The sequence below is a fragment of the Bos taurus genome, chromosome 3 (assembly GCF_002263795.3).
Source record: "Bos taurus isolate L1 Dominette 01449 registration number 42190680 breed Hereford chromosome 3, ARS-UCD2.0, whole genome shotgun sequence".
NCBI classification, from domain to species: domain Eukaryota; kingdom Metazoa; phylum Chordata; class Mammalia; order Artiodactyla; family Bovidae; genus Bos; species Bos taurus.
The window spans coordinates 93,889,876-93,917,255 of record NC_037330.1 but is presented as its reverse complement, the minus strand read 5'-3'; the positions used below and the strand labels follow the sequence as shown (position 1 = coordinate 93,917,255).

The 27,380-nt window shown below is 36.0% G+C and overlaps 1 protein-coding gene across 14 annotated transcripts in view; it reads right to left on the bottom strand.

The window, feature by feature from the left end:
- The window catches only part of TUT4 (terminal uridylyl transferase 4), a 143,722-nt gene that overhangs the window by 14,078 nt on the left and 102,264 nt on the right, over positions 1 to 27,380 (bottom strand). For all 14 annotated transcript variants that reach the window (XM_059884619.1, XM_005204565.5, XM_005204560.4 and 11 more), the window contains 10 exons: positions 26,159 to 26,245; positions 21,320 to 21,423; positions 18,564 to 18,621; positions 18,378 to 18,481; positions 17,993 to 18,082; positions 16,258 to 16,371; positions 11,166 to 11,243; positions 10,840 to 11,017; positions 10,251 to 10,298; positions 10,080 to 10,162 (listed from right to left, as the gene is read on the bottom strand). In XM_059884619.1, coding sequence (XP_059740602.1) covers positions 10,080 to 10,162; positions 10,251 to 10,298; positions 10,840 to 11,017; positions 11,166 to 11,243; positions 16,258 to 16,371; positions 17,993 to 18,082; positions 18,378 to 18,481; positions 18,564 to 18,621; positions 21,320 to 21,423; positions 26,159 to 26,245 — 944 coding nt within the window. The remainder of the gene's footprint in view (positions 1 to 10,079; positions 10,163 to 10,250; positions 10,299 to 10,839; positions 11,018 to 11,165; positions 11,244 to 16,257; positions 16,372 to 17,992; positions 18,083 to 18,377; positions 18,482 to 18,563; positions 18,622 to 21,319; positions 21,424 to 26,158; positions 26,246 to 27,380) is intronic.

Genomic DNA, 27,380 nt, shown 5'->3' with positions numbered 1-27,380 from the left:
GAACAAGACAAAACCCTAGAAAAACAAAATGAAGTGGAGATAAGCAATCTAGGGTTAAAAAAAAAATAAAAAATTTCAGATTAATGGTAGTGAAGATGACCCAAGATCTCTTAAAAAAAAAATGGAGCCACAAATTAAGAAGATGAAAGAAACGTTTAACAAAGACACAGAAGAGCTGAAGAACAAACAGAGATGAACAATACAATAACCAAAATGAAAAACACACTAGAAGGAATCAACAGCAGAGTAACTGAGGCAGAAGAAAGGATAAGTGATCTGGAAATCAGAATGGTGGATATCACTGCCATGGAACAGAATAAAGAAGGAAAAGAAATGAAGACACTCTAAGAGACCTCTGGGACAACTTTAAAAGCCTCAAACATTCACATCATGTAGTCCCAGAAGGAAAAGAAAGAAAGAAGGGACTTAAGAAAATATTTGAAGAGGTAATAGTTGAAAACTTACCTAACAAAGGAAAGGAAACAGTCATCCAATTCCAGGAAGGTCAGAGAGTTCCAGGTAGAATAAACCCAAGGAAGAACACACCAAAACAAATAGGAATCAAATGGACAAAAATTAAAAACAAAGAAAAAATATTAAAATATTAAAAGCAACAAAGAAAAGCAACAAATACAAGGGAACTCCCATAAGGTTATCAGCTAATTTCTCAGCAGAAACTCTGCAGGCAAAAAGGGAGAGCTGGACTGTGAAGAAGGCTGAGCGCCGAAGAATGATGCTTTTGAACTGTGGTGTTGGAGAAGACTCTTGAGAATCCCTTGGACTGCAAGAAGATCCAACAAGTCCATTCTGAAGGAGATCAGCCCTGGGTGTTCTTTGGAAGGAATGATGCTAAAGATGAAACTCCAGTACTTTGGCCACCTCATGTGAAAAGTTGACTCACTGGAAAAGAGTCTGATGCTGGGAGGGATTGGGGGCAAGAGGAGAAGGGGATGACAGAGGATGAGATGGCTGGATGGCATCACTGACTCGATGGACGTGAGTCTGGGTGAACTCCGGGAGTTAGTGATGGACAGGGAGGCCTGGCGTGCTGCGATTCATGGGGTTGCAAAGAGTCAGACACAACTGAGCGACTGATCTGATCTGATCTGATCTGATGATATATTTAAAGTGATGAAAGCAAAGAACCTACAGCTAACAGTACTCCATCTGGCAAAGATCTCAATTCAGATTTGATAGAGAAAGCAAAAGCTTTACAAACAAGAAAAAACTAAGAAAATTCAGCACCACCAGACCACTTTTGCAACAAATGCCAAAGGAACTTTAAGCAGAAAAGAAAGGGCAACTACTGGAAACAAAATTATGAATGGAAAAGCTTACCAGTAAATACAAAGTAAAGGTAAGAAATCATCTGCACACAAATATGATATCAAAACCAGTAATTATGAGAAGAGGAGAACACAAATGCAGGATATTGGAAAAAAGTTTGAATTAAAAGACCAGCAACTTAAAACAATCTTTTTTATATACAGAATGCTGTATCAAAACCTCATGGTCACCAAAAACTAGTTGTGACCAACCTAGACAGCATATTAAAAAGCAGAGACATTCCTTTGCCAACAAAGGTCCGTCTAGTCAAGGCTATGGTTTTTTCAGTAGTCATGTACGGATGTGAGAGTTGGACTATAAAGAAAGCTGAACACCGAAGAGTTGCTGCTTTTGAACTGTGGTGTTGGAGAAGACTCTTGAGAGTTCCCTGGACTGCAAGGAGATCCAACCAGTCCATCCTAAAGGAAAAAGGTCCTGAATATTCATTGGAAGGACCGATGCTGAAGCTGATATGCCAATACTTTGGCCACCTGATGCGAAGAACTGACTCATTTGAAAAGACCCTGATGCTGGGAAAGATCGAAGGTGGGAGGAGAAGGGGACGACAGAGGATGAGATAGTTGAATGGCATCACTGACTCAATGGACATGAGTCTGAGTAAACTCCAGGAGTTGGTGATGGACAGGGAGGCCTGATGTCCTGCAGTCCATGGGGTCGAAAAGAGTCAAGACATGACTGAGCAACTGAACTGAACTGAATATCAAAACCTCAGGGTAACCACAAACTGAAAATCTACAACAGATACATACACAAAAATGAAAATGGAATCCAAATACAACACTAAAGTTAGTCATCAAATCACAAGACAAGAGAACAAAACAGTTCAGTTTTGTTGTCCTGAACTGAGTTCAGGACACTGAACTGTTGAACTGAGTTCAGTCACTCAGTTGTGTCCGACTCTTTGCGACCCCAAGAACCGCAGCACTCCAGGCCTCCCTGTCCATCACCAACTCCCAGAGTTTACCCAAATTCATGCCCATTGAGTCAGTGATGACATCTAACCATCTCATCCTCTGTCATCCCCTTCTCCTCCTGCCTTCAATCCTTCCCAGCATCAGGGTCTTTTCAAATGAGTCAGTTTTTTGCATCAGGTGGGTGGCCAAAATATTGGAGTTGAAGCTTCAACATCAGTCCTTCCAATGAATGCCCAGGACTGATTTCCTTTAGGATGGACTGGTTGGATCTCCTGGCAGTCCAAGGGACTCTCAAGAGTCTTCTCCAACACCACAGTTCAAAAGCATCAATTTATCGGCGCTCAGCTTTCTTTACAGTCCAACTCTTACATCCATGCATGACTACTGGAACAAAACAGGAATGGAACAAAAAAGACCTACAAAGCAAATCCAAACCAATTAAGAAAATGGCAATAGGAACATATATACTGGTAATTACCTTAAACATTAAATGGGTTTAGTGCTCTAACCAAAAGAAATAGAGGTGAATGGATACAAAAACAAGATCCATATACATGATATCTACAAGAGACCTACTTCACATCTAGGGACACATACAGACTGAAAGTGAGGGGATGGAAAAAGGTACTCTGTGCAAATGTAAATTAAAAGATAGCTGGAATAGCAATATTTTTCTCAGACAAAAGAGACTTCAAAATAGACAAAAGAGACAAAGAAGGACGCTACATAATGATCAAGGAATCATTCCAAGAAGAAGCTATAACAATTGTATATAAATACTTACCCAATACAGAGTACCCCAATATATAAGGCAAATATTAACAGTCATTAAAGGAGAAATCAACAGTAATGTAATTAATAGTGGGGGACTTAAAAATACTCCATTTATATCAATGGACAGATTATCTAGAAAGAAGATTAATACAGAAACACAGGTCTTAAATGACACATTAGACCAGACCACCTTCATTGACATTTATAGAGTATTCCATTCAAAAGCAGCAGAATATACACTTTTCTCAAGAGGCCATGGAACATTCTCCAGGATTAATGACAGGCTGGGCCACAAAGTAAGCTTCAGTAAATTTAAGAAAATTAAAAATCATATCAAGCATCTTTTCTAACCACATTGCTATTAGATTAGGAATCAACTATAAGAAAAAAAAACTAAAAAACACAAATACATGGAAGCTAAAAAAAATACTATTAAACAATCAATGGATCACCGAAGAAATCAAAAAGGACATAAAAATTACCTAGAGTCAAATGAAAATGAAAGCACAATGATCCAAAACCTAGGGACATGATAAACGCAGTTTTGAGAAATTTATAGCAATACAATCTTACCTCAGGAAACAAGAAAAATCACAAATAAACAACCTAATTTAATGTCTAAAGCCAACAGAGAAAAAAGAATAAACAAAACTCAAAGTTAGTAGAAGGAAAGAAAGAGAGATCAGAGCAGAAATATAAACAAACAAAATCAATAAAATCAATGAAACAAAAAGCTGATTATCTGAAAAGATAAACAAAACTGATAAACCTTTAGCCAGACTCTTCAAGAAAAGACAGCGAGCTTAAATCAACAAAATTAGAAATTAAAAAGGAGAAGTTACAATAGACATCAGAGAAATACAAAGGATCATAAAAAACTACTACAAACAACTATATGCCAATAAAGTAGACAACCTGGAAGAAATGGATAAATTGTTAGAAAGGCACAGTCTCCTAAGACTGAACCAAAAAGAAATATAAACTTCCAATAAACAAAAGTCCAGGACCAGATGGCATCACAGATTAGTTCCATCACTTAGAGAAGAGTTGACACTTATTCTTCCGAAACTATTCCCAAAAAAATGCAGAGAAATGAATACTCCCAAACTCATTCTATAAGGCCATCACCATACTGAAACCAAAATCAGACAAAGATACTACCAAAAAAAAAATTTATAGGTCACTATCACTGATGAACATAGACACAAAAATCCTCAACAAAAAATACTAGCAATCTGAATCCAACAATATATTAAAAGGATCACACACCATGATCAATTGGGATTTATACCAGGGATGCAAGGATTTTTCAATATCTGCACATCAATTAGTATGATACACCACATCAACAAATAGAAGAATAAAAGCCATACAATCATCTCAACAAATGCAGAAAAAGCTTTAAACAAAATTCAACACCTATTTATGATAAAAACTCTCCAGAAAGTGGGCAGGGAGCGAACATACCTCAACATAATAAAGGCCATATACGACTAGCCTGTAGTTAACATCATACTCCATGGTGAAAAGCTGAAAGCATTACCTCTTAGATTTGGAACATGACAAGGATATCCGTATTCTCACCACTCTTATTCTACATAGTTTTGGAAGTCCTAGCCATAACAAATCAGAGAAGAAAAAGAAATAAAAGGAATATAAACTGGAAAAGAGGAAAACCTGTCACTGTTTTAGATGACATACTATACACAGAAAATTCTAAAGATGCCACCAGAAAACTGTAAGAGCTTATTAATGAATTTGGCAATGGCACCCCACTCCAGTACTCTTTTGCCTGGAAAATCCCATGGACGGAGGAGCCTAGTAGGCTTCAGTCCATGGGGTCGCTAAGAGTCGGACACGACTGAGAGACTTCACTTTCACTTTTCACTTTCGTGCATTGGAGAAGGAAATGGCAACCCACTCCAGTGTTCCTGCTTGGAGAATCCCAGGGACAGGGGAGCCTGGTGGGGTGCCATCTATGGGGTCACACAGAGTCGGACATGACTGAAGCGACTCAGCAGCAGCAGGATATAAAATACACATAAATCTTGCATTTCTATACACTAACAATGAAAGACCAGAAGGAGAAACTAAAGAAACAACCCCATTTATCATCACATCAAAAAGAAAAGATTACCTAGGATTAAACCTACCCAAGGAGAGAAAAGACCTGTACTCTGAAACTATAAAACACTGATGAAAGAAATCAAAGATTACACAAACAGATGGGAAGATATACCATGTTCTTGAATTGGAATAATCAATATTGTCAAAATGATTATCCTACCCAAGGCAATCTACAGATTTAATGTAATCCCTATCAAATTACCAATGGCATTTTCCACAGAACTAGAACAAAAAAAAATCTTAAAACTTGTATGGAGACACAAAAGACCCAGAATAGCCAAAGCAATGCTGAGAAAGAAAAACAGAGCTGGAGAAATCAGGCTTCCTGATGTCTGACTGTACTACAAAGATACAGTCATCAAAATAGTATGGTACTGGCACAAAAACAGAAATACAGATTAACGGACTAAGATGTAAACCCCAGAAATAAACCCATGCAACTATGGTCAATTAATCTATGACAAAGGAGGCAAAACTATACAATGGAGGAAAGACAGTCTCTTTAACAAACGGTGCTGCAAAAACTGCACAGCTACAAGTAAAAAAATGAAATTAGAACATTCTTTAACACCATACACAAAAACTGATTAAAGACCTAAATGTATGACCTGATACTATAAAACAAGAGGAAAACAGGCAGAATACACTTTTACATAAATCACAGCAACATCTTTTCTGAGCCGTCTCCTAGAGTAAGGGAAATTAAAAAATAAACAAATGTGACTTCAACTCAAAATCTTTTGCACAACAAAGGAAACCATAAACAAAATGAAAAGAAATGATGCGATGGACAGGATTAGTCTCCAAAATTTACAAACAGCTCATGCAGCTCAATTAAAAAAAAAAAACCCAATCAAAAGAAGACACATAGATGGCCAAGAGGCACAAGAAAAGATAGTCAACACTGCTAATTATTAGAGAAATGCAAATCAAAAATTACAATGAGGTATCATTTCACATCAGTTAGAATGGCCATCATCAAAAAATCTACCAACAATAAATGCTGGAGAAGGTGTAGAGAAAAGGGAACCCTCCTACACTATTGGTGGGAATATGAATTGGTACAGACACTATGAAGAACAGTATGGAGGTTCCTTAAAAAACTAAAACTAGACAAATTGAGAGAGTAGCATTGAAACATATACACTGCCATGTGTAAGACAGATGGCTAGTGGGAAGTTGCTGTATAACACAGGGAGCACAACCTGGTCTCTTGTAATGACCTAGAGGCACAGATCTGGGGTGGGGGTGGGAGGGAAGTTCAAGAGAAAGGTATGTATGTATACTTACAGTTGATTCACCTTGATGTATGACAGAAACCAACACAACATAGTAAAGCAATTATTCTCCAATGTAAAACATAATTAAAAAAACAAAACCAAAAAGAAACTAAAAACAGAGATACCATATGATCCAGCAATCCCAATCCTGGGGTACATATCGAGAGAAAATCATAATTCAAGAAGATATATGCACCCAAATGTTCACTGCAGCACTATTTACAATAGCAGACATGGAAGCAACCTGAATGTCCACTGACAAGTGAATGGAAAAAGATGTGGTACACACATACAATGGAATATTAGCCATTAAAAAGAATGAAACAATGCCATCTGCAGCAACGTAGATGGACCTGGACGTTTTCATACTAAGTGAAGAAAGTCAGACAGAGAATGACAAATATCATGTGATATTGCTTATATGTGAATTCTAAAAAAAAAAAAATACAAATGAGCTTATTTACAAAACAGACTCAGACTTAGAGAATGAACTTATGGTTATGGAGGGGCAGGGGGAGGAAGATAGATTGGGAGTTTCAGATTAACATGTACACAATACTACATTCAAAATAAATAACCAACTGTATGTATCTGTACAAGGACCTACTGTATAGCACAGGGAATGCTCCTCAATAGTCTGTAATAACCTAAATAGGAATTTTAAAAAGAATAGCTACATGTATATGTATAACTCAATCACCTTGCTATATACCTGAAACTGATAAACATTTTTAATCAACTATGTTCCTATATGAACTCAAATTTTTTTTTTAAAAAAGAAGAGATATCTGAAGATACAAGCAGATTTATAGATATGGTAGCAGAAAGTTGAAGAATATCTATTTAATACCATCTCTGCCTCAAAAGGAAAACATCCAAGTGTGAGAAAGGCAGAGAAGAAAGATAGGACAAAACAAATTGGGCACTGAATTTTTAGTAAAATAAATAAAACTTGGAATAGTCCCTATCGAATGGGAGACAGAGGTAACTAAAGAAATGTAGTAAGAACGTCAGAGAGTATTGAAAGTCCAGTTGAGGCTGGTGAACATTAATTTATAGTTTTGCTATAAACTGCTTAGCTTTAAGACTTTTTTCCATCGGTGCTTAGTCCAAGCATAAAGAGATGGTGGATGGCTGAGTTCATGTAAAGCTGAACACACAACAATGCGAAAGAAGGACAATGGTACAAAGGAATATGAAGTATATGCCACAGGGAGACCAAGGAACGTGAGTTAAATGGAGAGGAAAAATGAAAACAGGAGATAACTGACAGACTGGGAGAAAAGGGATTAATATGTCAGAGAACCTAATGAATAGAAGAATAGTTGAAAAGGGAATATTTCAGTGAGCAAGAAAGTACAGAAAATATACTTGGTCGTCATTTTCACTAGAATCTAAGGGGATGAAACACATCTATTCTATATGCTGTTATAATCCTGCTGCTGCTGCTAAGTCACTTCAGTCGTGTCCGACTCTGTGTGACCCCATAGACGGCAGCCCACCAGGCTCTGCTGTCCCTGGGATTCTCCAGGCAAGAACACTGGAGTGGGTTGCCATTTCCTTCTCCAATGCATGAAAGTGAAAAGTGAAAGTGAAGTCGCTCAGTCGTGTCCGACTCTTTAGCAAATCCATGGACTGCAGCCCACCAGGCTCCTCTGTCCATGGGATTCTCCAGGCAAGAGTACTGGAGTGGGGTGCCATTGCCTTCTCCGTTATAATCCTAGTACATATCAAAGAAATAGGTACAAATCAGGAATTCAGTATGTGTTGAAAGAATGAACTTTACTATGGAAAATATTAAGCATGAAAAACTATATTAACAATGTTATTTTTCTATAATATCAGTTAGAACACTGATACCAACTTAAATGTCCATTTAAGGAGAAGAGTTAAACTGGTATACCCAAGCTCTAAAATACCATATATTGACTTTTAAAGTAGAATAAAGCAAATTAAAAGATGACTGAGAAGAATCATAGGCCCCCTCTGATAGGCTCTTATGCCAAATCACATTCAAGAGGATTCTACGTTAGTATTTCACTAAAAAGTCTGACTGCATGAAACTGCTAGGTTTCTAGAAAACACATGCATGCACACATACTAATAGAATTTCCATGATTTTCAAGTAAAATGCTTTATCAGTGCATCACCATATTTATTCTGATTTGACTGTGCTTTTCATTTATTGTTATTTTAATATATTAGTAAAATTATCACTATATTTTCCTTTTGTTATATATTTTGCTTCTGCATGACTTTTGCGCCATTTCAAATTTTACTGTTATTTTATTTTGATTACAATTATTATCACCCCCACTGCCTATGAATCGGAGAAGGCAATGGCACCCCACTCCAAATCCCATGGATGGAGGAGCCTGGTGGGCTGCAGTCCATGGAGTCGCTGAGAGTTGGACACAACTGAACGACTTTACTTTCACTTTTCACTTTCTTGCACTAGAGAAGGAAATGGCAACCCACTCCAGTGTTCTTGCCTGGAGAATCCCAGGGACGGGGGAGCCTGGTGGGCTGCCGTCTATGGGGTTGCACAGAGTCGGACACAACTGAAGTGACTTAGCAGCAGCAGCCTATGAATCAGGACTATCAAAACTGCTTCAAAGGAAAAAAGCTCTAGACTTTTTCTGCTTTTCTCACCCCAACAAGCAAGAGTGATGAAACTGAACAAGATCAAAGATATTTATTATGCAATAACAGAGACATTGTTTCTCTTTTAAGATTTCTTCCTTCTTTCTCTGTGAGACTGTGATATCCACCCATTAGAAAGCAACCTAAACCAGATAAGACCAAAAGGAATGGGGGATACTACACCCCCCAGTTCAGGGGGTGAAGTGGAACTCTTAGTTCCATACCATTAGTTCAGCTTACCAAGGGCTGTATCACAATTAAAGCAGAAGCCTCAGCAAATAATAAAGTTTTATCAATATTTTGGGCTTCCCTGGTGGCTCAGACAATAAAGAATCTGTTTACAGTGCAGAGGACCCAGGTTTGATCCCTGGGTTGGGAAGAGCTCCTAGAAGAAGAGAATGACTACGCACTATAGTATTCTTGCCTGGGAAATCCAATGGACAGAGGAGCCTGGTGGGCTACATACAGTCCATAGGTTGCAAGGAGTCAGACATGACTGAGCAACTAACCCTTTCACTTTCACATTGATACTTTGGTACTGACTTCTCTGTTTGTATTTTCACCAAGATTTCTAGAGATAGAAGAGAGGCAGTAGGGAGCACCTCAGATTCACAATTAAAGGATCCTGAGTCCTATCAACTCTCACTTGTTTAACAAATGCTTATTTGATGCATCCTATGTGCCAGAAATTATGACAAGCACTGGCAATATGATGGTAAACCTCACAGACATGGCCTCTGTCCTCATGGAGCTAAACAGTCTAGTGGGAGAGACAGAATTTAACAAATAGATTAAAAAAACAGATAAAATATAGCCAACAGATATCTCACTATAGACTATGGTAAGTGCAATAAGAAAAGACAGAGGGAGTTATAACCATCTTTTCCCCTATTCCTAACACCAACTTGTAACAGGATTAGGTTTCTTATACTACAAAAAAAAAAGTTCTACAGGAAAACAGAAAAGACTCAGAATTCGAATTATGTAAACTTACAGCTTCTCTGCCAATGAGTGGGTAAAAAGGGGTACCAAAAAGTTTCCTTCCATTGATAAATGCTTTCATGATGAAATTGGTCACTATTGAAAAAAGAAGAAAAACAATGAAGATCCAGACCTTAAGGTGTAAGAGCTTTAAAAGCAGGGTATTTCTATATTTAAAACTTACTTTTTCTAGAAACTCCAGCACCAAGGTTATGATTCAAATCAAAAGGATCTAGAAAAGAAATATTTTATTCTTTAATTAAGAAGCTCACTGTAACATAAATATACTTAGTAACCATAACTAGAGTCTAATACTAAGTAACACAGACCAAAGTCAGAAATTATTATTATTTTTTTTAGAAATTATTTTTTTATAATTACAGATTAAAGGATGGAAACTGGAGGATAAAAAAAGGATAAAAAAAAAAAAACACAAGGAAATATCTTCCAAATTCTAATGTGTTTCAGTTTCCCTCTCAATTTCATTAGCCAAATAAAATTCTAGCTTTTCAAAGGAAATTTGCTGTATGACTCAGAGAACTCAAATTCAGATTCTGTAACAACCTAGCGGGGTGGGAAGAGTGAGAGGTGGGAGGAAGGTTCAAGAGGGAGTGGACATATGTATACTTACGGCTAATTCATGTTGATGTATGGCAGAAACCAAAGCAATATTATAAAGCAATTATTGTTCAATTAAAAATATATTTTAAAAATTCTGCTTTTGTCTTGTTTTGCTTTGTTTTGTTCCTAATTAATATCAGATGAATGATTACCTTCAATGGCAATACATTTTGACGTCCACTGCTTCTCAAAAGTTGTCAACAGTTTTTTCTGCCGAATGCTAATTACATATTCTTTGAAATCAAATTCTTCAGTATAGAAGCGAAGCAGTCCCAACCAAAGCTCTCCTAATGTTTCTGTGTTCTTTCCAAGTGAAGGTAAACGTTTTTTCTAAGGTGAGAAGAAAAAAAGGAGAGTGACATATCTATCTATACTTATCCAAAATACAGATCCCAAATCCAAGTAAAATTATTAAATTATGCAAATCCTAACATGTATCAGTGAACATTCCACAACATAAAAACTATGAAGAAATTACCAGTTCTTCTGTTTTATCAAAGAAAAAAGCATTCCATCCATCAACCATTCTCTGTGGAATCTGTTTTCCATCAAAGATCTGCATTAAGAAAATCAATTTTATTATTAGATTTCAAGTCATCCAACTCAAAGCCTAAATACCTTCACATCATTTTAGAATTTACATATAATAGACATATTGAAATATTTATTCCAAAAGGAACATGTCAAGATGGTATAATTTGATGTCAAGTTATTAATGAAAATGAATAAAATGTATCTGAAAGACCAAAGCTGGGAAAGGGTATCTTGAGAGCACCAGACTGTCCAAATGATACATTTGATGTTATCTATTTGGTCTATCAAAACACATCCAGCCCAAGTTTAATTAAGTAAAACTAAAAAAATAAATGAAAATGGCATTTTCATCAAAGGATCACAGATGCAGAAATCCATAAGAGATAATACTCACTGACTGTAAATCTTAAGGAAATCAAAGAAGCTGTTGTGGGGAACAGCTCTAGTACCTTTAATCAATTATGTGTATCAGATGAGGCTGAAAAGGGCCTGGACACTGATTCTCTTTTAAATAGAATATGAGATAGCTTTTCTTGACATTTTGATAAATATTGTGAAATCTTCATGATTAATTATGAATAGTAATTCCCTGTTCTAAGGAAAGGGGGGAAGATAATGCTATTCTACTAGAAGAATTTCATAAGATGATTGTACAGGTACAACTGACCTCTATAAGGAATTTTGAGACTTATTTCTTATAGGAGCTTTAAGAAAGAGATGCAATAAAGTAAAAAGCTGGGATAGTGCAGAGTCAGCAGACCTCATTTCTAGTCTTAGTCCTGCCAACTAATAATTCTGGACAAGACAATTATCCTTCGAAATCCTCAGTTTTCCCAATGGAAAAAAAAAAGAGAGAGATTAGATTAATTAGGTCAGTTGTTTTCAAATTTTATTTTTCTTTCAAACTGTTAGAACCCCTTCCTAAAATGGATTCTTCTTGGAAGTTCAACAGTAAAACAGAGGTACTCTGATAAAAGCCTGAGTGGAGAAAATTACAGCCTATCTTTTCCTTCCTCCACTCCTCACACACATTTTAAAGAGCTCTCAGAGCTTGTCAGGGCTTCCCTGGTGGCTCAAAGAATCCTCCTGCAATGCAAAAGACCTGGGTTAGATCCCTGGGTTGGGAAGATTCCCTGGAGGAGGGCATGGCAACCCACTCCAGTATTCTTGCCTGGAGAATGCCCATGGACAGAGGAGCCTGGTGAGCTATTGTTCATGGGGTCGCAAAGAGTTGGGCATGACTGAGCAGTCTGACTAAGCACAGAACTTATCAAAATAGACTTTAAAACCATTAGCTAAGGTGCTCCCCATGGCTCCTTCCATTTTAAATGAGACAGTTAATTATAAAATTAACTGCATGTCTGTCCCTCTAGTTTCACTCTTAGGTTTAAGTTCCTTGTGGGCAAGGACTATAACTGACATCTAGAGCCAAAACTCCTACCACATCAAAGCCTGCCATATAGAGAATACTTAATACATGTCTGTTGAATGAATATATTTACTCTGTAAGCATGTTTACATAAAGATCAGGTTTCCAGGGACCTAAACTAATACCTGGCCTTTTACTATTTACATATAATTTAAACAAACACAGTTACCAAGAATCATCTAGCATAAATTGCAACATTCCATAAATCAAAAAAGAGAAAGTCCAGCAATTACAGGTGTTAATATCTAAAATAAGAGACATGGGATCCTACACTCAAGGAAGAAAAAAAAGGTTTTAAAGGGGCAAAAGTATAACATCTTGCCTTCGTAGATTAAGGTGCTATTATACAAGCTGCCTCTTTAGACTTTGATTATTTCAATAGATTGCTACTTTTGAGAAATAACCAACATCCAAACCCAATCATGTTGGCTAATAACACAGTAAACTGAACCTGAGGGCTCTGGAGAGCCTTTAATCACTGATTTGCCACCTGTTTTAATGACCTATCATGTTTCATAGAGCCTAACTTTTCACTGTTTCAGCCCTTAGAAGTACTAATATTGTCCTCTCTTTCTCTTAAACACACACACACACACATACAAAACATATCTACGTTCTCTTTCTTGTCTTAAAAATTTATCATTGATTTGGCTACATCGGGTCTTAGTTGTGGCCTGTGGGATCTTTAGTTTTGGCATGCAGACACCTAGTTACAGCATAGGATCTAGTTCCCCTCCCAGGGATAGAACCTGGGCCCCCTGCATTGGGAGCGTGGAGTCTTTTCCACTGGATCACCAAAGAAGGCCCCACCTTCTTTGTTTCTTTTTCTTTCTCTCAATGCCAATCATTCTCTACTCAAGCACTCAAGTCTTCCCTCTAAAACCTCACCAAACAAGTCTTTCTTATTTTGTATTATGATATTTTAATATCTACTGGAATATTTAAACTGTAATTTTTTAGTTGTGGTAAAATATATATAAAGCTTATCATCTTCAAGCATTTTTAAGAGTACAGTTCAGTGGCATTAATCACATTCACATCACTGTGCTACCATCACCATTATCCATCCACAGAATTTTTCTCATCTTACACAAATGAAACTCTGAACCTATTAAACAATAGTTTCCCATGCCTCTCTCTCTCCAGCCCTGGCAACCATCATTCTACTTTCTGTCTCCATGTATCTGACTACGCTAGGTACCTCCTATAAATGGAATCATATAGTATTTGTCCTTTTGTGACTGGTTCATTTCACTTAGCATAATGTCCTCAAGGTTCATCCATTCAATTTCAATTTTTAAGCTGATAGAAGCTAAGAAAACATAGTTCATAATATCAATTGTGACTAACACTCCCTAATCTTCTCTTGGTATTAATTTTTATGTGAAAATTTACTTTTACTTACAATGATTGCTAGAATACAGCAAAATCATCTTGCTTAGAAAAGCTCCTTTGACCTAAAGAATTCTGTATTGTTGATCATGAATAACACTCAGCAAAGCCTTACTTATTATACCCAGTCACTTAAAGTCTAAGTTCAGTTACAAATGGAGTCAAAGATCATCAGCTTCATTAAACATATCCTTACCCTTAAAAGTTGATCGATGCCAATGATCAATACTTAAATGATGCCAGAGCAATGGACAATGGGGTCCCATATGACAAGCAAAAAAGGCCAGAAGCAAAAATCCATTTATCATCAGTTCATATGTATCACAAAGCCCCCCACAATCAGAGCTCATTATGATGGAAAACATTCCATGGACTGTCTCTCATTTCATCAATCACTGTCTGTTAAGCAGATAATGGAACAGTTCTTGAAGTTGGCTACAGCAATCCTACCTACAATTTTCCAATAATAATATTAATAAAGCTGCTAATGATAATAATAAAAGTAATAATAAAAGCAACCACCATTTATAAATTCCTACTTTAGCATCTACTGCATTCAAAACCATTTGATGTCTCTGTTCCTTATATCAACACTGAAATAATACTACTATTATTACATTTTTACAAAAGATAAAATTAAGACTAGTGGTAGTCAGGCAGCTTATTGAAGGCCACATGTTAAAATCAGGATTCAGATCAATTAACTCTGACTCCAAAACCATGGTCTGCCCATTATATCATCGTCTTTCCATTATATCACGCTGCCTCAATAACTCTTCATCCATGGGTAACATAATGAGAGAACAGAGACAAACCACAATGAAAACAAACTTTGCGTTCCATTTGGGTTAATCACAGTATTCTATCAAAGGCATAGCAAAGTATAGCAAATGGCTGCTATAATATTATTGGGGCAATTATGCATAAGATCTCCAAATTTAAAGCCTTAACAAGAATTAGACTAATATAGAGAATAACCTTGGCTTTGGCAGGCTTAACTAATTCATGCAAAATTTTAAATATTCTATAGTGAACAAACTTGGTAAAAAATAAACATCACTCAACACAGATTCAAGCAACTTAAACTTTTCTGTTAGAAAAGGATATTTAAATTTTTTCTCTCCCACTATTTGTTTAAAAGAGGGAAGGAAATGCTGTTAAAACCACATGGCATTCATTAGAACTTTAAAAAACTTACTAAGGCCATCTGGCACACAATATGGCTTATTATTTTACAATATACATCTTTGCTATGATGACCAAAGTTAACGTGAAATCAGAATATGTGATTTTCCAAATAATTCTGATGGTTACTGCCTACCTCAAAATAACCACCTTTCTAAGAAATTAGACTTTGATCCACCCCAAGGCTTGCTCATTCACTTTGTGCCAAGAAAAAGGAGGAACAGATGATGATTAAGAATTCTTTTGGTTCTATTTTAGAGAGTATAAATGGGCTATAACAAGCCTCTATGAGTCACCAAATCTGAGTAAATATAATATGTTTCTTTTGATGTATATTCTTATGCTTAATACAACTGACATGACCTTACAGAGATAAGAAAGAATTTCCTTGAATTTTTTCCTCAATCAAAATTCACAAAGTTGACCAAAACATATACAGAATAAATCAAACTTCAGGCTTCCCTTCTCAAGAATCTGCCTGCAATGCAGGAAGGAAGACCCGGGTTGGATCCCTGAGATGGGAGGATCCCCTGGAGAAGGAAATGGCAACTCACTCCAGTATTCTTGCCTGGAGAATTCCATGGACAGATCACGGAGTTGCAAAGAGTTGGACATGACTGAGTGACTAACACTTTTAACTTTCAACAAAATCAAGCTTCGTTGCCAAGCACAAGGAGGGAGAATACTCTGGAAAGAAGAAACTATGTATTTTCATCTGAGAGACTGTTTAAGTTTTTGAATGGTTACAAATTTCATAATCATTGGCAGCATTCTAAGGCTGTAAAATACAAAAACGCTGCAAAAGGTATTCAACAGTTCTATTCCTCTAATGTTCTTTCAGTAGTCTATATTCTCCCATAATAAACTCTCCCAAAGGTTCATTGTTTGATTATACCATTAATGGAAGAAGAAAACTTAGGCCATTCATGATAGAAAAATCCCTCATGATCTCATGAACTGAGCAAGGTCTACTATATTTAGATCTATTGCTGTCACAAGAAATGACTTTATAATTTTCTTAAACACTTACCTCTTGTAGAACTGGGATAACAGGTGGTTTTCTCTGCTGCAGAAAGTACAGCACCATAAGGATATAAGCATATGAAGATAAACTTCCCCTAGAAGCATCCCCAATGTCACATCGCTAAAAAAACATAATGATTGAAAATAAAACTTCAGAATCTTATTCCATGCACAAGTATTGGCTACCTTAAAACACCATTTTTAAACTCATCAAACTGTCAAATACCCAAAAGTTCAAAAATGAACTGTTACAGAGGGTATGCGTAAATAGGCACTCTTACACATTACAGATAAAAGTATACATCAGTGTAAATTTTATGAAGAATAATTTGACAATATCAAAATTACAAAAGCACATCTCCTTTAATATATCAATTCTAAGAATTTATCCTGTAAATATGCCAAAAACACATGAAATGACTAAGATTTTTATTGTAGCACTATTTTAATAGCAAAATATGGGATCTTTCTTAAAAGCTCATCAGTAAAATACAGGTTTAAAAAACTGATGAGTATCCACACAATAGAATAGTATGTAACCATTAAAAAAAAAAAAAGTAAACCCTTAGTATACTAATAGGAAATAATTTCCAATATCTACTGCTCAGTTAAAAAAGCAAAATACAAAACAATGTTCTCAGTATATTATATCCATAATAAAAAAAGAGGTAGGAAATGTATATATTTGCTTGTACTGGAATAATATATTTATAGAAGGATACAGAGGAATGTTTAACACTGTTTGCTTCTAACAAGAGGCAATGGTTGGTTAAGAGACAGATGGGGAAGGGAGATTTTCTGACATAAAGGGAGGGAGAAGAACGATTTCTTTAACATGAACCACGTGATTTCATTACCAAAACTCCACTAGAGCGAGGATCTGTCATGTTGGAGTTATTTGGTGAAATGAATATAGAAGACTAGCTGTACTGAATATGATCTGTAGTATGTCGCTGGATGCCCTTCTTTTCTAAGATGACTTACTATCCATAAAGACACGTATAGAAATATTTAAACAAGTATGTCTCCCTTTTGGAAGAATGGGCTTTATGAAATGAAAACATAACTGAGTCACTCCCCTACTAAAACCCTTCCACCAACACATTCACAAAATTACCTATTTACTGAGCAGCTACCCATAAAGCAGACACTACACTGAAATAAAGATACAGAGGCCTCAATCCTCATGGAGTTCATACATGGAGTAGAATAATCAAGAAAACATTATTGAGTATTTTAAGTGTGATAATAGAGGAAACATTAGGTTTTATTGGTATTGCTTTGTTTTCTTGGCCAGAAAAATTTACCACTAAATCGAAATGAGTTTGAGCCAGCTCTGGGAGCTGGTAATGAACAGGGAAGCCTGGCGTGCTGCAGTCCATGGGGTTGCAAAGAGTCGGACACGACTGAGTGACTGAACTGAACTAAAATCCAAATACCAGATCTCCTAATCCAGAGCTTTTTAACTTCGCATGCCAACTCTCACGCTTGGGGCTGAAAATCATCACTGAGAAATTATACTATGAGAAATTTACTAGAATGTTACCCTTGAGAATACAGCAAACCCAGGAAAAACGAAGAATCAACCTAGTCTAACAGGTATACTTTTAAACCCATTAATATTGACAGTCTCTTCTTAAAAGCTCAGGTAAACAAAACTGAGAAAACATTTTTCACAAGTCTGACATCAATATGTTTTACCTTAATATCATAAGTATTATAACAAAGTGGATCACAAATACCTTAGCAAATACTTTCATTGTATATCCCAAGTACTGTACTCTAGGATCAATAGCTGCATATGTAGCTAGCATTCTTGTGTTATGCTGAGCCTGAAAAACAAAATACATATTTGAAAGCACTTCAAATTTACTAAAATTAAACTTACAGATCAGATAAAAAGGTAAAATGAACATCCAAACAGATGTTAAACTTAAAATACCTGTATGGGAGTCAAGCAAAAACTAATTTTCAATCTGCAGGAAATGTTAAAATGATCAATAAAATTTTTTCCCTTATACTGCTCACATTCATAAGTTTTAAACATAGAGGTATAGTCAGTGATCTGCAAACTTTTAAAATGACAACTGTAAACATACCTGGGTCTTTACAAACAGTGAAACTTACCAACGTATTATATAAACTGATATCGCCTTCTAAACCACTTCGCCTGTGTTCAAATTTTACTATAGGCACTTTGGCAGTAGTTATAGGCAAAATGTTTCTTAAACCTGATTAAAAAAAACAAAACTTTACTAGGTTAAACAATTTTCATAAAACTGAAAAAAATTCTTTTTGTTTTAAAGTTCATACCTGGATGTCTCTTAAGAATTTTTGCCAAATTTTCAATTATTTCCTTACAATTTAATTTCTAAAAAACAAAAATAAATAATTAAATTAATAAATAAATAAGTCTGTCTGACTTAACTTGGCCTTGTACAAATTCTATTTTAATCTAGACATTTAATACTAGCATATAAAATCTCCAGCCAGAAGATCTACATAACCTCAGTGGTCAAAGAACATGGGTCCATAGACCTGCAGTATCACCAACAAATGGAAACTTGATAGAAATGCAGAATCTAAACCCCTACTGCCATCTACTAAATCATAATCTGCATAGTAACAATATGCCCAGGTAATTCAAATCTGCATTAAAGTTTGAGAATCACAAAAACAGGGAAATAATGTTTTAAAATACACCGATAAACAACCAGAGATGGGTTTGGTGAAGACAAAACAGTATAGTGATTAAGAACATAGGCTCTAAATTTAGACAAACTTGGATTCAAATCTTGAACCTAAGTACTGACTAGCTTGAACCAAAGTACTGACTTTGACCAGATCCTTAACCTCTCTTGAGTGTCATACTAGTATTTTATAAAATCAAGATAAACATAAACTCATACTCTGTAAAGTATCTGGAAGATTACATGAGACACCTAGGTAAATCATTCAGCAGCATACTTCATACACAGTTGCACTTTAAGTCTGTCATTTATTATTATATGTTGATGAGGAGAAGAAAAATAATCCTACCATTACCAACACCTCCTTCTTCCAAAAAAACCTCCCACCTCTGCCAATTTAAATGTGTTGGTTATTTAAAAACTAGACAGCAAAGCTGATACGGTAACAATAATCATAATATAAGGAACAGGAAGATAATGGCATAAACTAACTGGACTAAGCTCAATGGCTATACCTACTACTAAAATCACTTTTTCATATCCCCAAAATGTTCCTTTTTAGCTACAAGAGAAGAGCAGCCACTGCAGCTTAACCTGAGGATTTCAAGGGAATCCTTAGAATTAATCCATAATAAAAGATGTTATTTTTATTATACAAAAATACGATTTATACTAAATTAAAAAGTTTCAATTATGGCTCATCTGAAAAAAAATTTAGTATTTTTCATTGTTTCAACTTTCCAGTGTGAATGGCACAGACACTATACAATATATAAACCCTTAGTGATTAGAGGTCTAATTATTAAATTTTACACAGAAGAAATCTAAACTCTAACCTCCTCCCTGGGTAAAAACTATTTCCTATTCCCTCAATTCCTGCCCTTCAGAATGGAAGAGGGAATTCTGTCCTTCAGAATGCCATCTTCCCAAGTAGATGGCATTGAGTAGAAGTTAGTTAAGGAGAACTAAAAAATTTACAACTCTTCAGTTTCTTTATAGAACAAAAAGATATTAACACCAGAAGCAATTTCTTGAGACAAAAAATAAGCATCTACCAGGCGTCAGTGCCATCTTTTCTTTGGTTCTAACAATGAAATTTTTTTTAAAAAAGCTATTTCACAGATACACTATTCTGCTGAATTCTTTTATAATACAACAGAGGGTATACTGACACCACTAAAGATGCCAGAAGCTTGGCCTCACCCCAATCTTGCAAGCAGTCCCTGAATTGGAAACATAAATCCCAACAGCTATGCTGGTAAAGAAACAAGCAACTACAGGGATACCCTCCTTTTCTAGTTGTTGCTAGGAAGGCTTGGGACACTTCTTTCTTGTCCATTCACTCTCTTTCTTTATGGAGCTTGGACAATCTTATTCCCACTGTTGAGGCCTGGCACACAAAGAAGGAAAACATAAGTACCCACTCCCACTGCTGAGACTGCTCTGGGGGGAAGGTTTGCTCCTGGCATCTCATGGTGTAACTCAGAAAGCTTTCAATCTCAGAAAGTAGTGGTTAGGTTCTACAGTACTATTAGTACTATATTTCAACTACATTATGGGTTAAATAAATTACAGAGAAGCAGTGGGATACAACGGAAAGAGCGTGAACTCTGGAGACAGACAGACCTGGGTATGAATCCCGGCTCCAACATTTACTAGCTGTGTGAACTTGAGCAAGTCAGTTTATCTCTCAAAGCCTCAGTTTCCTCATCTGTAAAATGGGGGAAATTATCTACCTCGAAGGTGGTTGTAAGAGTGAAATGAGAAATGTATGTAAAAGTGTATACTGGGGACTCAAATGTTAGTTCCCCTTCCCACCCCAAAATGAGTTTCTAAAAGCTATCTTAGAATGCATCATTTATAACAATTCTTCTACAGAAAAAAATGTGCTTTGAGTGCCCCCAAATCATAATTAACTTGCAGAACACAATCCATTTATAAATTAAATGTCCACCTTTATCTTCTATCTTTAGTGATACAGAGACATCACCTAACAGAAGAGATATGAAAAGATGGTATAAGTGAGATCAATGTTCCCTACCCAAACTAAAGCAACAGTTTCTCACTGGCTCTAAAGAAAAAAATTCCAACTCTATGGCATATTTTTTTCAAAAATTCATTGAAAAGCACTTGTAACTATTGATGACATGGGTTTCACATCATAAAATCACTGAACAGTATATTTACTCAAATACTTGAATGTCTTTTAAAACAATAATGCTAATGTTTTTACATTTCAAACACTGCGACTGCTAATATATTTATCCAAAGAATGACTTCACACATTTTTATCAATTCTACATACAAAATTAAAAACAGATTCATCATTGGAAGAAAATATACTTCCACATCCCTTTCCAAACACTAAATAACTCTTACCTCTGCATTTTCGTGGCCTTCAAGTGTCATACAAATATCCAGATCACTATCACGAAATCCAAATCCATTCTTAGAAGAGCCAAATAAGCACAATCTTGCCTTTTCTAAGTAAAGAAAAACAAAAGTCAAAAGTTGTATAATTACCAGGAAAGACAAATCTTCTATTAACTACTAATGGCCTACCACAGGATGATCTTACCCAATTCCACAGCTTAAATTACCTACCACTGGCAAATGTACCGAAAAATTCCAAAACACTCACCTAAAGCCCAAATGTTCTAACCAAAATCCTACACCTGTATATCAAACTGTTTTTTCCATTTTTCCACAGACATCATAAATTCAACAAGTGCATACTAAACTAGCAACTTCACCTCAAATCTACTATTATCCCTATAATCCCTGTTTCTCAGCAAAGAGGATCATCGTCTACTCAGCTGTCTACACCAGAAATAAACAAGTGGTTCTTAACACCTCTCGACTTCCACATTCATACTCTTACCAAGTCCTTTAGCTTCTTCCAACATAACTATCTCATAAACTCATCTACTTTTATTCATTTTCAACATCAATACCAATAGTTAAAATCAACATTTAGAGATTTATTTCTTGGAAATAAACTGGGTTTTTTTAGGGCACAATTCAAATAATTTTACAAATATCACCTCAGTATATAGAATTAATCCTCCTCTAAAAGTGAGGGATTAATCCATTTGATATAAATTATAATAGGGTTATTCCTTCATGCTTTGTTGTTGTTCAGTTGCCCAGCTGTGTACAATTCTTTGCAACCCCGTGGACTGCAGCACACCAGGTCTCCCTGTCCCTCATCATCTCCCAGAGTTTGCCCAAGTTCATGTTCATTGCATCAGTGATGCCATCCAGCCATCTCATCCTCTGACAACCTCTTCTCCTTCTGCCCTCAATCTTTCCCAGCACCACGGACTTTTCCAATGAGTCGGCTGTTTGCATCAGATGACCAAAATACCTGAACTTCAATTTCAGCACCAGTCCTTCCAGTAAATATTTAAGGTTGATGTCCCTTAAGAATGACTGGTTCAATCTCCTTGCTGTCCAAAGGACTTTCACGAGTCTTCTCCAGCACCATAGTTCAAAGGCATCAATTCTTTGGTGTTCTGCCTTCTTTACAGTCCAGCTCTCATAACTGTACCCAAACACTGGGACGACCGTAGCCTTTATTATATGGACCTTTGTTGTCAGAGTAATGTCTCTGCTTTTCAACACACTGTCTAGGTTTGTCATCACTTTCCTGCCAAAAAGCAATTGCCTTCTGATTTCATGGCTACAGTCAACCATCTGCAATGACTTTAGAGCCCATGAAGAGGAAATCTGTCACTACTTCCACCTTTTCCCCTTCTATTTGCCATGCCGTAGTGGGGCCAGATGCCACGATCTTAGTTTTTTTTAATATTTAGTTTTAAGCCGGCTCTTTCACTCTCTTCCTTTACCCTCATCAAGAGGCTCTTTAGTTCCTCTTCACTTTCTGCCATTAGAGTGGTATCATCTGCATATCTGAGGTTGTTGATGTTTCTCCCACCTATCTTGATTCCAGCTTGTAGCTCATCCAGCCTGGCATTTCTCATGATGTGCTCAGCATATAGGTTAAACAAACAGGGTGACAGCAAACAGTCCTTCATACTCCTTTCTCAATCTTGAACCAATCAGTTGTTCCATACAGGGTTCTAACTGTTGCTTCTTGACCTGCATACAGGTTTCTCAGGTGACAGGTAAGATGGTCTGGTATTCCTGTCTCTCAAAGAGCTTTCCACAGTTTGTCATGATCCACACAGTCAAAGGCTTTAGTGTAGTCAATGAAACAGAGATAGATGTTTTTCTGAAATTCCCTTGCTTTCTCTATAATCCAGCAAATGTTGGCAATTTGATCTCTAGTTCCTCTTCCTTTTCTAAACCCAGCCTAGACATCTGGAAGTTCTTGGTTCACATAATGCTGAAGCCTAGCATGCAAGATTTTAAGCATGAGCATACTAGCGTGGGAGATGAGTGCCAACTGTCTGATGGTTAGCACATTTTTGGTACTACTCTTCTTGGGAACTGGGATGAAGACTGACCTTTTCCAGTCCTGTGGCCACTGCTTGGCCTTCCAGATTTGCTGACATAATAAATGCAAAACCTTGATGGCATCATCCTTTAAAGATTTGACTAGTTCTGCCAGAATTTCATTGCATCCACTAGTTTTATTAATAGCAGTGCTTCTTAAGCCCCACCTGACTTTGCACTCCAGAATGTCTCATTCTGGGTGACTAACCACACCATCATAGAAATTCAATTCATTGAGATCTTTTTTACACAGCTCCTCAGTGTATTCTTTCCATGTCTTCTTGATCTCTTCAGCTACCAAAGGTCACTACCATTTTTATCTTTCACTGTGCCCATCTTTGGGCAGAATGTTGCCTTGACCTTTCCAATTTTCCTAAAGAGATCTTTAGTCTTTCCCCTTTTGTTGTTTTCTTCTATTATTAAGCACTGTTGATTGAAGAAGGCCTTCTTGTGTCTTCCAGCTATTTTTTGGAACTCTGCGTTTAATTGGATGTAACTTTCACTCTCTCCTTTGCTTTTCACTTCTCTTCATTCTTTGCAAAGCTTCCTCAGATAAAACCACTTTGGCTTCTTGCTTTTCTTTTTCTTTGGCATGGTTTTGTTCACTACCTCCTATACAATGTTACGGACCTCTGTCCATAATTCTTGAGGTACACTGCTAACTAAATCTAATCCCTTGAATCTATTTGTTACCTCTGTGAATTCACACGGGATTTAAGTCATATCTGGCTGGCCTACTGTTTTTCCTGGTTTTCTTTAGTTTAAGCCTGAACTTTGCTATGAGAAGCTGATGATATGAACCACAGTCAGCTCCAGGTCTTTTTTTTTTTTTTTTTTGCTGACTGTACACAGATTCTCCATCTTCAGCTACAAAGAATGTAATCAATTTGATTTCAGTATTGACCATTTGGTGATGTCCATGTGTAAAGTCGTCTCTTGTGTTGTTGAAAAAGGGTATTTGCTATGACTAAATGCATTTTCTTGGCAGAATTCAGTTAACCTTTGCCCTGCTTCATTTTGTTCTCCAAGGCCAAACTTGCCTGTTACTCCAGATATATCTTGACTTTCTACTTTTGCATTTCAATCCCTGATGATGAATAGAACATATCTTTTTTAGGTGTTAGTTCTAGGAGGTCTTCTAGGTCTTCACAGAACCGATCAACTTCAGCTTCTTCAGCATCGGTGGTAGGGGCATAGACTTGATTACTGTGATGTTGAATGGCTTCCTTTAGAAAGAAATCAAGATTATTCTGTCATTTTTGAGGTTGCACCCAAGTACTATATTTTGGACTCTTTTGTTAATTATGGGGGCTACTCCATTTCTTCTATGAAATTCTTGCCCACAGGAGTAGATATAATGGTCATCTGAATTAAATTCACCCATTCCCATCCATTTTAGTTCACTGATTCCTAGGATGTTGACGTTTATTCTTACTATCTCCTTCATGCTCAGTGTCACTCAGTAACAGTTGCTACTTCAAACAAGTTGTGGCTTACCAGGATTGGATTATTCTCCCTATTAACTCTTATAGCCTGCACATTTAGATAACAAATTCTGTATTTTCAAAACTTAATCCTCCTATTCAGTTCTGAGGCCCTACTTGAAATCAATGACAGCTGAGAGACATATAAGAACCTACATTCATCAGCAGATAAAAATGTGCATGGGTTTAATATAATAGGAACTTAGATTTGGTCAATATACACTAGCAAAATATAATTAAAAACTAGAATCTTGTAGCACAAAAAAGATCACCTTGTAAAGATATAAGTTCATTCTGATTATATATCAACTCTTTATCCTCTTCTCAAATATATGACCATAGAACTCTTGATTCTTTACCCCATACCTAAACCCTGCTCTTGATACTTTTGTCATCTCAGTTAAACAGCACCATCCAAAAAGTGAATGAAAAACTTTGAAACTGTCCTTGACTCCTTTCTTTTTCTCACATCTAACACGTATCGCATCAACAAATCCTGCTGACTCTACATTCAAAATATATCTTCTATTTGTTTCTCATTGACTCTTTCAAATCACCATTATGTCTTTCATCTGAACTTATGCAACAGCTTTCTAAATGTTCTGTTTCCTTCTATCCTTATGGGCCTGTACTCTATTCTTTCAGATCAGGTCTTATCTGTTAAGACCCTCCAGAAGCTTCTCATGAGACATTCAAAATAAAATTTAAAGTCTTTCTTCTCAAAATCTATAAGACTCATTATCTAAACTCTAGGTTAACTTTCTGACCTCAATTTTCTAGACAATCTACTTCACACACTCCACTCAAGTCACACTGATTTTCAAACATGTCAAGCATAATTCAGTCATGATATATTTGCACTTAATACTCCTCCTTTCTAGAATGTTCTCTCCTTAAATATTCATAGTGACTTGCTCCTTCATATTATTCACGGCTTTGCTCAAATGTCACCTTACCAGAGATAACTACCATAATAACTCATCACTATCCTTTTAACCTCTGTATTTACCAGTATTTATTATTTCCTGATGTTGTTATTTACTTGTCAGTTGATTATCTGTCACCCCTCTTAATATAATAATATAAGCTTAATGAAAGCAAGCTTCACCTCTTTTATTAGCACTGTATCCCCAGCAACTTGAATAGTACCTAACACATAACATGCAATATACTTACAAACAAATGAATGAAGAAATAAGCACTTTTATACAAATGAATGAAACTCAAACCAGGTGACTACAATAATGAAAGCAATCAATTTTGACATACAACATACCATCATATTCTTTTTGAATAAACTTTTCCAAGCCAATTAATATTTGTTCCCTGTTGTGTTGTTCAGAAAAAGGTGGTGACAATTCATCTAAGTTAAAAAAAAAAAAAAGGAAAAAGAAAAGAAAGGAAAATGAAATATGAAAATGTTTTCAATTTTTTACCCTAAAAACTTCATTTTTCTTCATAATTTGTTGAATTTTCTGACATTAAACACATAAATGTTACTGGGAAGGAAGGTGCAGAGAAAGTGCAGAAAAATAATTTTATAGATCTATGTATATTACACATGACCATTTCCCCTATGAAACAGCTGTAAGACATAGTTTCTTCTACAAATCATTTAATATTTTGTCATACAATCCACTCTCTCCCATATACATGCTGTTTTTTTCCCTTCTATTAAGACTATTCTCATACTTACACTAGATACCCAATTCAATTAAATCTAACAGTTCCCTCAAATGCCTGGTCAAGACTCCTATTTTCCTTATAAGCTGCTCTGACCAATCATAGCCTTCAATGACCTCTCCTTAACTGAATTTCCTTTGTTCTCCAAACCTTCATTCCTTCGTTCTTGTCAGTTTATACTTTCAGTTTTCCAGTTATTTCATTTATATTCATTTATTTTTCCAAATAAAACCACATACTCCTTAAGAATAGTCTTTTTTTCCTATTTCTTCCTCTAGACTCAAAGAGTTAATATGGTAAAGAATTAAACTAATATTCATCTTTTGAAAAACAAATGCAGCATCAATGGTTGCAAGCTGAATAGCTGAAATACAGGTGTTTTTTTTTAAGAGTGGAGAAACTATTCTGTAGATACTCTAATGGTAATATATGACATGATGCACTTGTAAACACCCACGGAACTTTGCAGTACAAAGAAGGAGTCAACTTTATGGTACGCAAATTTTAAAAAATTATCTAAGAGGTCAGGGAATTCAGGATGGAATGTAGTCTATAGCAAAAGAATCCTGCTGTATTATAAATGTGTAAGAAAACTTCACTCAAGGGAGTAGGGGGAAACAGTGCTAATCTAAATAATTTCAAAATTAAGTAGAGTCTTTAAGACTGAAGGTTAAAGGAACTGCACATAAGCACTGTACTCTAATTGATAAAGTTGCTTCCCATTGGGGTAGACGATAACAGTTCTGATAATGCCATACATGTGTACTTAAATGGAGCAATTAAATAAATCGGTGGCACATGGTGGAAGTCAGGTT